Below are 14382 nucleotides of genomic sequence, written 5' to 3'. Positions count from 1 at the left end.
TTACCACTGCACACAACGAACGTCTCGGTATTATTTCAGGTCGTAGTGGTAAGGCTACTGATTATATTTAAAAGATTTCTGCCGTCCTCAAGTGGCCGTCAAAGGAAAACGCAGCCGGTGTTCACAGATTAAGAGTGTTTTCCATTAGAAAATCAGGAAGACGATGTATGTTTTCTGCTGCCTGAAATTAATAGATAATTATTTTAGAGATTTTTTAAATATTATATTCATATTTAAAAGTTAGGTTTTATTTAAAAGAGAACAGAAATGAGTAAAAATATTGAAGATGTGATTTCTTAAAGTGTAATCTTGAACTGATGGTTTGTAAAAAATATTTTCTTTATAAAATTTACAATACGACAGACTTAAATTTTTACAGTTAAATTTATTGGCCCTTCTGCCAATTAGATTTGAATCCCAATGATGTTAATCAGAAACAAAATCATTTGTTTATTATTTTTTTACAGTATTGGCTATATTTTTTCTTCTGGACAAAGTTTTATTTGTTTTATTTCAGCTAGAATAAAAAGTTTTTAATAAAAAAATTGAAAAACAGCTTTTTAAGGTCGATATTAGCCCCCCCAAGCAATTGTTTTTTCGACCGTCTACAGAACTATCGTTATACAATGATTTGCCTAATTACCCTAACCTGCCCAATTAACTTAAGCGTTTAAACATCACTTTAAGCAGATCACTAGTATCTCGAAAAATATCTAGTAAAACATTATGTACTGTCATCATGGCAAAGATTAAAGACACCAGATATTAAAAATGTATTAAAAAAAAAAAAAATATATATATATATATATATATATATATATATATATATATATATATATATATCACAAACATTTCAAGTATTGGTGTAAGCTTAACAATTCCCCATCCCGCATTTCTGGAGTGATCACAATGTGTACATAAAAAAAAATTTTTTTAAGCAGGAGTCAACTTGAAACAGTCTTTATTAAGGCATGAAAAACAACATGAGAATTTATATTTGCTGAAAAATTTATTATCTTCAAAACATATGCAATTCCATTTCAGCAGATAATTTAAATTACTCTTGTGAAGTTGAAGAATAAAATGAAAGAGTAGAGGAAATATTCACAGTGCAAAAACATACAATATGTAAATCAGCGCTCCAAGACGTCTGGACACCCCTCTCTCGTTACCTTGGTAACAATATTTTCATACTGTCAATGATATGTTTTTCTCCAACTCAAATTGTACAAGAGATGAGGTACAAAAGGGCTTTTGCAACTCTGCAGATTTTGCACATCTGCAATCACATTCACATTTCTAAAGTGCTTCCTCTACAAAAGCCTTAATGCAAAACCATGATGTAAAAAGAATCTGCAACAATTTTAAATGAGAACCAAAATACTAATGAAAATTCAGAACCCAAAATAAAATAACCTGTCACTCAAGTAGTAACTCTCTTCCATTGACGGGAGAGGCTAGCTTGGTCAACAACAAAAAAAATCATATAAACAAATGAAAAATTCTCATGAAAGCTGAACAGTACTTAAGCAGTTTTTTTTTAAAGATGATCAAGTGAAATCAACGGTTAAACCTATGAATTAAACAGTTAGTTTTGTCTTATGTTCATCTCTCCCATTTTCATCTTTTTCCTTGTCATCCTTGTCTTTGTCCTTGCTCTTTTTAGACTTCTTTTTTTTATGTTTGTGTTTTTGTCCCTTGAGCTCTGATTCAGACTCGTTACTCATATGTTTCTTATGCTTTTTGTGTTTTTTGTGCTTTTTGTGTTTCTTCTTTTCCTTTTTCTCCTTTTTGTCCCTTTTCTTCTTTTTGCTGTCCTGGCTGCCTGGAGAGCTGGGACTGGGGCTGCTGCTGTGTCCGTGGCTTCCAGACGGGCTTGGACTATGGCTGCCACTGCTGTCCCGCTCTCTTCCTTTCTGTTCTGTTTTGCTCTCAATGTCCGAGGCCTCACTGTCACTTTCACTGTAGTCAGGGACAAACGCAGCCTCATCCGTTTCCCGTGCTAAATCTGAAGACAGTCTTGTAGAGCGCGCAGACGGGATTTTGATATGGTCCCCATGTGGAGCACTTTTCTCCGCATCCGTCCTTGGCTCAGGAGTCAAAGTTCTATGTGGAGTCCTATGCTCCCGGTCTTTGCTGGGACGCACTTCAGAATGTCTAGATGACTGGCTCTCTCTCTGGTCCTCCGGACCTGTTCGTTTTGGCTCAGACACATTTTGAGGTGGTGCTCTCTTAGTCCTACTTGGACTTTGTGACTCCTGAGGTACTTCAAGATTTTTTCTCCCAGAGTCTTTGTGCAAGTCCTTCACCTTTGATGGTGGGGAAGATGGTATTCTCCTGATTGGGTTTTTCTCATCTTTAGATCTTGTGCCTAAGTGGTCTCTTGTATCCTCTCTATGCTCTGGTTTCCTACTGGTGGGGCCCGTAGTCGTCTCCCTTCCTGTTGGCTTTCTAGAGGTTGGTTCAGCCCTATCAGCCTGTCTATCTCTAGAGGACTGGGAAGAGGAGCTCCGCTCACTGCCATGGTCACTGCCTTTCTCCTGTGCATGTACACTCTCCTGATTAGGTTTCTTTTTATCGGTTGACTCACGATCTGTAGTGCTGCTGCGATCTTTTTCTTTGGTTCTATCTCGTTCTCTGTCTTTGTCAGTATCTTTCTCCTTATCACCTGAGGTGGAGTCTTTGGCAGGTGTAACATCAGCCTCTTTCAAGGTAGATTGGGCTTTGTCAGAATGGGGAGACTCCTTGCCAGATAATTTCACAGTAGAGTTCTCCACTGAAGGAGCAGCGACAGATGTATCGGCACTGCTCGTCCTGTTGAGAACCTTAGAATCATCATCCTCAGATTCATAGTCCTCCTTTTCCCACTTGGAACGGGGCACTTGTATCATTACAATTTCATCCTCAGCAGGGGTGGAGCTGTCATTGGTGTATTCTTCTAGGGTCTTCACCACAGTCTTCTTTAGGTCAATCTTCTCCTCATGCTTTCTAATGGGGCTTCCACCTGTAGAGCTGGTGCTGCAAAATACAAATATAAATAAGCTAATGTTCGAATTAAAAAAATTTTAAAAAATCAAGTAATTTAATACTTCTCACCTGGTATAATCGACCAGTACAGACCCTGATCCATCCGGAGCATGTACCTTCCTCCTCAGTTTTCCTCTTGACTTATCCAGCCTGCCTTTTCCAGGGGCATGAGCAGAGTCCTCAGCTGAAACTGGACGATCAGTGCTAGATATTCTCTTGCCAATTTCCCTATTGATTTTAATTTTCCTTACAGGCTCTGGCTTGATATCTAGAAGAGAGGGAATAGCTGGTTTGTCCTTCTCAACTGGCCTTTCACTCTCCAGTTTGGGTTTAAGTTTAGGAGAGCACTTTATGACATCGGTTTCCATTTTTGCAACTTTTACAGGAGGAACATCTGGATCTTTTACAGATGACTTGTCATCTCTTCGTTTCTTTTTATCCTGTTTGGCATCAACTACTTTGGCAGGCATCTTCTCCTCCATTTTAACAGGTTTCTCTGGCTCTTTTTTGTAAGCCTTTCCATCTTTGCCAGGAGCTTTGTCTTGCTTTGCAGGGTCTTTCACCAAATCCTTCTTGCTTTTAATCTCATCTTTGATGGGCTTCAGCTCCTGATGGTGTTTAATGGGCCTAGACTGCATTAACTTGCGTGGGAGCATGAGTTTGGGGTCTGAGGACTGAGTCTTGCTTGGTTCAGATTTATGGGAAGGTTCTTCTTTGACTCTCTTAATGGCTGGTTCAGTGGAAGCTACCTTCTCTCGTGGTGCATCTGATTCTTTCTCTCTAGCTGACTTTGATGTCTTTCCTGATGCTTCCTTTTTCTGCCCACTGCTTTCAGATTTTCGCTTAACTTTGTCAGATTTACTTTTAGTCTTTTCTTTTCTTTCCTTTTCAGGGGTTCTCTTGTAGGGCACTGCAGCACCGTCCATGGGTTCATCCCTCACAGGTGTGGCATCATCTCGGCTTGAATTAATCAGCATTGAGTCCATTTTACGATCATCTTTCCTGGATTCATCCATTGAGTCTGAGTGGCTAAAGAGGTCACCATCCTCTCTCTTCTTTTTGCGATGTTTCTTATGCTTTAGAGACTTGGAGTCTGTGGCTGAGTTGCCACTTGGTTCTCGATCTTTGATAGGTTTCAAAGACTCTTTGTTAAGACTTCTGCCTGTTCCAGTAGTAGTGGCATGAAGGTGGCCAAACTTCTCAGCACACTTCTCTTGGTATGTCATGGCACCTCTGCCTCTTGATGGGGCACTGTGGCTCTGAGGTGGTGGTGGATAATCCTCCCGGCGTCCCCTGTTGTAGGGTGAGTTCTCTCTGGGTCGAGGAGGAGCAAAACGCTCAGGGCTATAGGTATCTCTGCTGCCTGGAACACGGCTTCGCATTTGACCACTTGGTGGGTTGTTATAATTCTTGAAATACTTGTCATACCACTCTCTGTACTCTCTTTCCCACTCTCTGTATCGCTCTCTTTCATAAGGGTCACTCTGGTCTACGTTTCGGCCATAATAAGCCTTAGCATCATAAGGAGGGAGCTCTCTGTACCTCCCTGTGTATTTGCGCTCACCTTCCATTTGAGCTGGAGGTGGGAGTTTCTTGCCAGGACTATGATTTCTATACATAGGGGATCGAGAGCGGGAACGGTAGATGCCACTTACCACCCCACTCATCTCCCGACTTCTATATGATGGAGATCTACTGCGAGAACGATGGAATGTTGGAGTGCGTGACCTTGATCGATAGCTACGACTTCGACCTCGAGGCCTGCGGGAGTATGGTGACCGAGAGAAGGAGCGTGATCGAGAACGAGACCGTGAACGGGATCTTGACCGAGAACGGGATAGTGACCGAGAATAGGAGCGAGGTGATCTGGAACGAGAGCGAGATTTTGAATAGGAATATGAAGAGCCACTGTAGGACGAACCCCTGTAAGGGGATTTGGATCTGTAAAAAATGTAATCGAAAATTTTGTTGATGACAGACATCATTGAACAAAATTGACAGCCTGGTGGGTCAATCAGTCAATTTATTTTTTACCTCGAGTAGGATCGCCTTCTCTCCTTCTGAATTTTTCTATACTCCAAAAGCTCTTTGGCAAAGTCATTGGTGAACTCCTCAAGTTTGGACTTCTCCCTGGTAACGAATCGACATTGGGAACTATTTATCAAAGACAGGAAGGAAATAAAACTTTGCAGTTAAACCTGGGAAATTCATTACAACAGAAATGACAATGAACACTGGGAAAGAATGATACACTACACACAATAATTATACACCCAATAATTACTTACTCCTCCTTTAGTCGACGCTGCTGACGATAAAACTCCTCCTTGGATAGAAAAGGTGCAGCTGGCATAGCAGAGATAGGGTTGGCTATAGGTGGCTGAGGGCCAGGTGGCACCCACGGAGCAGTCACATTAGGTGGAACAGGTGGAAATCCAGGAGGAGGAATGTTGAAGGAAGGAGGTGGCGGCTGCTGTCCTTGAGGAAATTGTATGGGATATTGCTGAGGAACAACAACAGGTGGCTGTGGCATAGGATGTGGAGGAGGTGGAAAAAGAGCAGGGGGCACAAATACTGGAGGTACTACAGGAGGAAGATTTTGCACTGGTGGAGGCTGTATTCTTGGCGGCCTCTCACTCTGAGGTCTACCTCTACTTGTGGACCTGGTAGGATAAATACATGTCAGGATTTTTCACATTTGTTGTTTCAAACTAAAATGTATTAGATTACACTTTGATACTTACGGATCCCATCCAGAACGACCTCCAGATGGCCTTTGTCCACTACTCCTTTGGGGTCCTAAAAAAAAATTAACAAATTGAGTATGGTCTACAGATGATAAATATCAGAAAACTTGCTGTTATTATCTTACCTGGTCTGTGCATATGCTGCGGAGGCAAATTCGGTTTTCCGATTACAGGGACATGATATCCCTAGATAATACAAATAAAGGGAATCAATAAATTGTGCTTATAGAAGCAGGTCACCTGAAATAGGTCATATTGTATCAGAAATATCAGTACATTTATTGTAATACAACTACAGTACTTATGTTCTCAACATCGTTTGTGGCTTTCAAAGTTAGTGTACTCCCCTCTGGCATTAGTCATTTTAAAGCGCACTCAAAGGAGGAAAAAAATACCTTTGGAACAGCAGAATTTGTCGGCATGGATGTCTCAGATGAAGGTACAACAGCAGATGGTGGGGCCTCTGGTTCTCTAAAAAACAGGGCAAAAAAATAAAGGCACAAGCCAAAGAAAAAAAACAGTATTTCACATTTTACACAAGCAAGAGGTCATCCAAAGTGATATAAAATTCTTACTTGGATGGAGGAGGGTCATCCTGCTTAGTAGAATGCGGAGGAGAGTTCACCACAGGACTATAGTTTGACCCTGCAGGTGCAGTGCTGCTGTGTACAGTAGAATCGCTAGAGGAAGGCGGGGTGCTGGAAGGCTGGTGAGTGCTAACAGGAGATAAAGGGGCAGCAGGTGTGCTTTGCGGAGGTGTGCTATCAGCTGCTGAGCTTGGAACATTGGGTATCAGAGGGTCCTGCTGGCGTCTCATAGGTGGCCGTTGAGCAGGAGCCTGTTTTTGAGCTCCTTGTGCAACTGCTTGAGTAGCTGCAGCTTTTCGAATCCTCTTGGTATATCCAGTTTCATTCTTAAAGTTATTCACTGCCTTAAGTTGAAAAAAAAAAAGTCATCTTAATGTTCCACTATTAGGTAAGAATGGAAGACATGTGCTTAATAACAATTAAAATAGGTATTTCTTACTTGGCGCAAGAATTTGTTTGCAATCAAGGCATCGGGAGATACATCTGATTGTTTGCAGGTTGGGCAAACATGTTCTTCAGATTCAAGCAAACATGTTCGAATACCTGTGGCCACAAGACAGTTTAAGATTTCAAAGGTCAAAAACATTTTACCTTTTTGACATCTGCTGATATAGACACTTACACTCATCACAGTAGCTATTTCCACAGCAGGGAATAACCACAGCGTCTGTCATAAGATCCTTGCAGATCAAGCACAGCAGCTCATCAGGTACTGGATCTTCTTCTTCTGAGGATGAGGACTGATTCTGGGGCAAGAATGGTGGCTTCTCTTTTTTGCCAATGGCATAGGCCTCACTACACATAGCAAGAAAAAGACGATTAACAACTACCATACACCACTCGTAAACTAAAAATTGTTGCAATCATTTACAGCAAGGCTAAGCATACTCACGCATCAATAGTAGGAATGGCATATATTCCACTGTTTGTCAACATGACACCTTTTCTATTTGGATCATCAACCTCCACCATGAAACTCCGAGGTATTCCTGTGCTTTTTTTTATCCGTTGAGGAGCCTCAAAACTTCTATCCTGCTAAAGCATGATTGATATTCAAGATTAAATTTCGTCTCTGATTAATTCTATAAAAAGACTTACACAAGTGTGCAGTAACAGTTGGCTCTGCCAAGATCAAGCTGCCAAGAACAATCAAAGTTACAAGCTGTGGTAATGAAAACCCAATTACCCCATTTGTTGGGCAGTTTCGGATGTAATGTCCAGTTTTCCCACAACGAAAGCATGTATAGTTTGGTGGAGGTGGACCAACAAGCTTCTTTGCATAACTAACAAATAGAGATTAATGTTAGAATTGATTCTGAAAGCAAAAATTTAAAAAAGCCTGTCAGTGTCTTGAACTGCATACTTACTGGATTGGATCATAGTCATGGTTGGACTGAGACATCATTGCTTTTATTTTGTCTTCCTCTGATGCATTTGTTTCAGCAAGATTGGCTGTCTGTTTAATAGGCAATGTTTTCAAAAATGAATGTTGCGAGTGTTCAATAGAGCAGCCCAAATACATACAGACACCTTGTCCTGTAAGAAGCAGCTTTATGCCTTTATAGAAGCGTGTTCTTTAAAAGCCAAAAATATAAGAGCACCACCTCAGACCATAAAATAATGGTATTATATATAATAAACAAAATGCATCAAATTTTATTAACTATAGCAAGCCAGCAAAAAATGCCATAAGGAAGAGTTATCAAGTCTCATGCAAGACTTAACACAGACTACTCATGAACTAAAAGTGGTTTAAGAGATGTTTTACGATGGTTAGGCTTTATTGAGGAGTATACCTCTTTTGAAGGTGCGAAATGAACACAATATTTCACACCAACACATCAAATGCTTGAGTCACGACATAAAACACGTACACAGCTCCAAAAATATTCAGGGCATCCATCTGAAATTCATATTTGCAAATGTTGCAAAATCTTGGCAATTCTTTTTTTGTCATCACATGAAGAATATAGGAAACAATGATTAACATGATGTAAATGTTTTCAAAGTGAAAAATGAATTACATAACTTCCTAAGATTGCTCATTTAAGAAAAAAATATCCACCAAAAAGTAAAAAAAAAAAATGATCCAGGGTACTCCAATGTGAAAAAAGGAGAACAAAAAGATTCCAGGGTGCATTTTTTCATTTAGAAAAACCTGTAATTAATACAACGTGGTCAAGAGGTTATACGGTACTCCAATCCACACTGATATAAGGCAGTGTGCTTGCTCTTTACAGGACCAGGCTTTCACACAAGTACCAACATAATTATAGCAACAATATACATATATGTACACATTTAAAATAAGCATTAAAATGCTACATCAATATAACTAATTCTAATAAAGTTGCTTTAAAACATACAATTTCACATATCACACAACAAATTTCACATAACACCATATAAACAAATGTGACACAAAGAAGTTTGAAAAAATGTTTTGCACACTTTGCCAGTACTATGGCTTGTCAAATCCAAAACAATGACATGACATCAAGTAGTTACAAAGTATAAAATACCTTTGAAAGCAGGGCCAGTGAAATGGATGAAGAATCAATCTGTCATTGGAAAAAACATTAAAACAAAGAGGGGTTCACCACTGTGTCAAGGCATAACTTTATCATGCCCATCAGTGAGAAACTGGACAAATAAATATGTAAAAAAAGTTAAAATAACGTGAATGCAAACTCGCAATTACAAAATTTTATTTGACGCATGAAAGTGTTTTTTTTAATTAAGTCCTGTGTTAATTTAACATTACATGTTATGTTTAACTAAATCATAACCAGTTAATGAATATGAGTTGATTAGTTTTGTAAAAACAATCCGTATAGCTTAATAGTCATTGGGCTAATTACTTGTGACCAAGAAAGGAATTGATCAAAAACCCTATGGAAAGTGAACAGACTGGGCCTTAAGAAAGATTTGAAGGAATTAAACATTGAAGTTTTATTGCAAAGCCTTGCAGGTAAATCAAATAGAAAAGCAATTGAATCAGATATAAGTAACTATAATACAACAGGCCATATAGAATATGCAATGTGCATTTAAAACGTCACTGGAATGAGATACTTTTGTCAAACTGTCCTACATAAATTGCCCCTTTGAAGGTCACTGCTTTTATAGGCAGTTTCAATCTCAACATCACATATGTACATTGAAAAACTACAAGTCTGATCAAAGCAATAATAAACACAAAATAGTACAGCATAATAGAAGCTGTCACAGGCGAACCCAGAAGCTGTTTTGCATACAATCGGGAATAAAGACAAAATATGTAAAACAGGTACAGTGACACGATTCAAATATAAAAGATTTGTCTGGCATTAAAGTACAATGTTCTAAAAAAAAGTTTGTTTGAACAAATTCACATTTTAGATCATTCTGTAATCAGAATGACAATGTCTGAAAGTTCATTGTTAATATGTTGTGCCCAAGTATCACTCATATCACAAAGACAACTTCATGAATAATAATAAAAAAACAGTTTGAACCAAAATGTGTCCTTTTTCATACACTTAAGCTTTTGTAAAACTAAACCAGTAACAAAATCAATGTAATTTCACAAATTTTAAAAAGAATATTTTGCCATGACTTGAACTAGCTCAAAACGATTTATATTACATATCGGGGGCTGTTTCTTCATAAAATATTAGTTCACCTTATCTCTGTAGTCAAATATCTTGTTAATGTCTAGTCAAATGTAAAAAGTTTAAGCATAAAAATGTCTATATCAGCCTTAAATACGGCAATGATTAGCATTTTCAAAAGGAAAAAAAAATGATAATGGGGTATATGTACACACTTTTAATTTCAGCCAGCCTCGGCACTTCCAGCAAACTGTCTTTCCATCATAAAACTGCCACGTTTAAGGTCTTATTTCTTTAAAAATCCGTGATCTTCACTTCCTGATAGACATACGATATAAAGTGGGTCCTCAGACCGGACAAAAAACCTTATGCTTTAACAACTAAGTGAATGCTTGTCTGTTCAACAATGTATTGTAATTACATTACAACATTGATACTGTAAAAGGAACCTTATGCTGAGTTCAGACTGCATGATTTTCAAAATAGTTGTGTGTCAGATGTTTTTACACAGCTTGACTATCTGGGATAGCATTTTGTCGCTGCTACAACGCAATGTCATATGATATATTTTTTGAAATTCTTTAGTGATATAGAAAATGTAATTATTTTGCTCACCTGGCTTTTGAAAGGAATTAGCAATTTCTCTCAAACTTTTTCTTTTTCGACCCAGTTGTGATATTGCTCAGATGACATGTCAAACAGACACGGGTGCTCCTGACTAATTTTCACTAGTTTTTCCATCCATTTCTTGGGTCCAAATAGACTGAAAAGATGACCTTTAACTTCTCCCTCAACCTACCGCTGGCCTACAGACACTGATAATAATGATAGTGCATGCTGCTCTATCATTGGCTGTAGGTAATCGCCGATGTTAGTTACAATCAGAACACATTTCACGATTTGAATCGCTGACAGGTCCAGATATTTAGCATCCCAAATATTTCACTGGTGTCAGCGATTCATTGGCTCAGATCACGTCTTTGATAGTTCATATACTGTGTGATAGCTACTCGTTTGAATGAGCACCGATTTACCTGTGATTTCAGGCATTTGTCTGTGATTTCTAAAAACCTGTTCGTGAGTCAAAAGCGGGGCTAAAATCATGCAGCCTGAACTCAGCATTATGAAATTGAAACGCTTAAGCTTTCACTGAAAGTTTATCATCTTTCTGAATAACACTAGCTGTGCATATACCTCATTGAAATAAAAATTATTATGGTTAATAACCATTTTCATGCTTTCTAAGTATAAAAATAACACGAAAGTCAATGGCTACAATCAACTGGTAACAGAATTTATTAAAATATCTATGAACTCATATGGATTTGAAACAACTAGATGGTGAGTAAACTGACATAGTTAAGGGGATAAATCGTCCAAAATTAACAAAGCAGTCAACTTCAGGTACTACTAGAGTAGAGTAGAGAATCCAAATTAAATTGAAGTAAAAGTAATTTGTTTACTGGACAGCTTTAAGTGGATTATTCTAAACGTCTAGAGCCATTTTCATAAATGAACACTAGGCCAAGTTAAGCACATCTTAGATTTAAAAAGATTAATTTACACAAAGTTAGTCCAATGCTAGGCTCATTGTTTAGGTAATACACCTTTACAAAAAATAAAAAATAAAAATTCTCTCTCTCTCACACACAGACACAACTAAATCTGTTGTGCCTTATAACAGCAATAGAGCAAACATGAGTAGTCAGACACTGAAGCTGTATGATACAAGGTGAAATTAATAAATAACAATGCACTTTTTTATTTAAAACAAAACAGACAGCTGTTTACAGATGTGTCACTTTAAGGACAAACAAACTGAACATTGGCCATGTTCAAAAATTAAGCGGATCAATATGATCTTACACTAAACTGTACAACAGAATTCATATTTGTAGAGGAATTATTCAATGTGAAAACAGTGTATGCATGCGCAGAGACTTCTGTACACACTGGAAATTGTAGAAAAACATAAATATCAAATGCAACAAATTTTGCAAATCACAAAATATAAACATTCAGCTCAACACACTTTGTTATCTTCAAACAGGTTTCAAAGACAACATTGAGGAGCATGAGAAACGTTTCCTAAATGATTTCAAGACAAAGCCGCTGCTGAGGAGTTTGAAAATGTGTGTAATGAGACAAGGAAATGAGTTGGTTTTACATACTGCTTTTGAAGATCCACTTGGTTCAGAACGATCGCTGCAAAACAAAACAACAAAAGAGGTTAATTTCTAATAACAATGACTTCATTTACTGTAAGACCACATTTTATTTGCTCAAGAAACAATGCATTTCAATGTTAAGCGCATTACATTTAAAATCACCTTTGAGAAGATTTAATAAAAAGCGGGTGTTTTTAACCTGTCAGGCTAAAAAAAAATTCACATGCCGATTAGGCTCACGTTCCTCTTATATGGGGACATTTAAAGAGTTGATTTTTTAAAAATTTACAATCAAAACACGACATTGGGAAAGGTTAGGGTTGATGACATTTTACCCTTCATGCCTCACATCAAATCCCAATATATTAATGTTGAACATGCAGAACTGCAAATAAGATACAGCGGTTTCCACAATACAATGTTCTTACCTAACATCTAATAAAACATTATCACTTTTTAGATGTTTTTGTAAGACAAACATTTATATAAAGACAACTGCAGGTTAAAGTGGTAATGTACTTACATGACATATGTTTTGCTTGTCGACTTAAGCCCTCCAATAGGGATTCGTCTAATGATGACAGACGAGTTTTTAGGAATGAGGGCTTCATCGTCAGTGTATTCTGTAATCAAAAATAAGAATAGAAAAACCATTAATCAACACCTCTCACATTGCTTAGTCTATGTAACAAGCATTTATCAAACACTGGCACACAAAATGGAGTCTTCACTACACAAATGTAGTTAAATCAATATTTTTACTTTACTATTTGCAAAAACACAAATAATGTATAAGTCTATAATAAAAAGACATAAAATGGCATTTAAAAAGTTACATAATGACACAGCTGGTGACCGGTTAGCAAACATTAGCTATAAGCTAACTATGGCGATAATTAAAGCCCATTCTCACACAAAACTTACGCATTTTAGCCATGTAAACATTGGTTAGTATTAACTACTCAGACAAACTTCGAACAAACAAACTCGTTTTTTTTCCAGTTTACCTTCTTTAGTCTGAGCGTTGGTGATTTGCAGGTCGCAGTCCGCGGCCTTCAGCTTTTCTCGCCCCATGATCTGGCGTTTCAAATCACTGAGCGTGATGTGAAGGCCATCGAAGGTGACCGTGTCGTAGTTAAGTTTAGAGGAAAACTTGTAATGGACACAAGACATGTTTAAACAATCCTTGTGGTCAGACACCACCACACACAACCAAAATCAACTACAACTCGTCCGATCGCGTGGGCTCTCCCAGCGATCAACCTTACTCAATAGCAGTTTATCAGCTTAACAGTTTAAGAATAATAGCCATGTTTGCTCATCATCTCAACACTCTTTTGTTAAATCAAAAGGTCTCCACTAAGGAGGTCGTGTGGATTCTGCCTCACGTGAATAGCAACTGCGATTTGAAAATAGCAAGTGTTCAGAAAGACTGTGATCAAATGCAACACGCAATCTTTATGACGCAAGTGATTTAAGTCCACGGAATTTCCCAGCAAGAAGCCAGAAAATCTCCTGCGAGTATTCAATGTCCCAAGACCATATGGCGGTTAGCCGTGAGCTGTCCGTAAGGTCCAACTCTGATCAAGAAATATACAGTTCAAACAGTGTCCGTATGGTTGAACGTGTAGAGTCCAGTCAATTACGTCGCCCAGGTGTCCGAAATGAGTTCCTCCGAAATGTTTGTTCGGCGTAGTCCAAAATTCAACAACAACAAAAAACACAAACTGACGTAGTTTGAAGCAAGGCCTGAAACAATGTGCTAGCAGCTAGTGTGACCAACCTAAAATGGCGTCCATCACACATACAAAAAAAACACAACAGACTACAGCAAAACCAATACAAAACGCTAAAAACAAAAAAACGTTCCTCCTTTTATCAAAATACTGCCGCGGTAACCCAGTCGCCCCGTCGTCAACCTCGATGACCACAGAGATGTTTAAATCACAGTATGATCGTACTGACTCACGTCCATGATCGAAAACAAACCCGTTGACTTTACGCACACAAGGGGTTTCCGTAGAAAACGCAGGGGCAAAGAATAAACAAAGAGCATAGAATCACCAAGAGGCGACCGTCTAGTGCAATTAATGTTACAGCCACTAGATGGCGCGGCGGCCATTTTGGAATGAAAACTCCAATAGAACAACAGCATATTATAAGTCTGTAAAATAAACTGTTAAAAGTGCTGATGATTGTCATAGTAAGCGTTGTTTTGTCGTCTTTCAGGTTGTATCTCAGCTTTAATGCGCTTTTTAAA

At 38.2% G+C, this 14382-nt stretch overlaps 1 protein-coding gene across 5 annotated transcripts; it reads right to left on the bottom strand.

Annotated features, from left to right (window-relative positions):
- Window positions 1-944: 944 nt before the first annotated feature.
- On the bottom strand, window positions 945-14129 carry rbbp6 (retinoblastoma binding protein 6). 5 transcript variants are annotated; one of them, XM_056453823.1, is made up of 17 exons: window positions 13130-14129; window positions 12646-12745; window positions 12126-12159; window positions 8884-8922; window positions 7729-7817; window positions 7548-7644; window positions 7254-7396; window positions 6984-7156; window positions 6801-6904; window positions 6350-6705; window positions 6170-6245; window positions 5900-5960; window positions 5772-5826; window positions 5316-5690; window positions 5062-5181; window positions 3097-4968; window positions 945-3018 (listed from the first exon to the last, which is right to left on the bottom strand). In XM_056453823.1, exons 1-17 carry the CDS (start codon window positions 13293-13295, stop codon window positions 1581-1583), a joined length of 5298 nt encoding a protein of 1765 aa, XP_056309798.1. In that variant the 5' UTR covers window positions 13296-14129; the 3' UTR covers window positions 945-1580. The 5 variants fall into 5 exon arrangements, with proteins under 5 accessions (XP_056309798.1, XP_056309800.1, XP_056309799.1 ...); XM_056453825.1 differs by having other exon boundaries at window positions 5062-5157; XM_056453824.1 differs by having other exon boundaries at window positions 7254-7393.
- Window positions 14130-14382: the final 253 nt, after the last annotated feature.

The sequence above is a fragment of the Danio aesculapii genome, chromosome 3 (assembly GCF_903798145.1).
Source record: "Danio aesculapii chromosome 3, fDanAes4.1, whole genome shotgun sequence".
In the NCBI taxonomy this organism is placed as follows: Eukaryota; Metazoa; Chordata; class Actinopteri; order Cypriniformes; family Danionidae; genus Danio; species Danio aesculapii.
The sequence above is the reverse complement of the archived record's forward strand: the minus strand, read 5'-3'. Positions and strand labels throughout refer to the sequence as shown.

What these genes read in the sequence shown, in the direction of transcription:
- rbbp6 (XM_056453823.1), bottom strand. Translation starts at nt 13,295, where the DNA reads ATGTCTTGTGTCCATTACAAGTTTTCCTCTAAACTTAACTACGACACG. An exon ending in GCCATTCCTACTATTGATGC is followed by an intron (nt 7,157 to 7,253) that starts GTGAGTATGCTT and finishes TGCTATGTGTAG; the next exon opens with TGAGGCCTATGCCATTGGCA. An exon ending in AAATAGCTACTGTGATGAGT is followed by an intron (nt 6,905 to 6,983) that starts GTAAGTGTCTAT and finishes TTGTGGCCACAG; the next exon opens with GTATTCGAACATGTTTGCTT.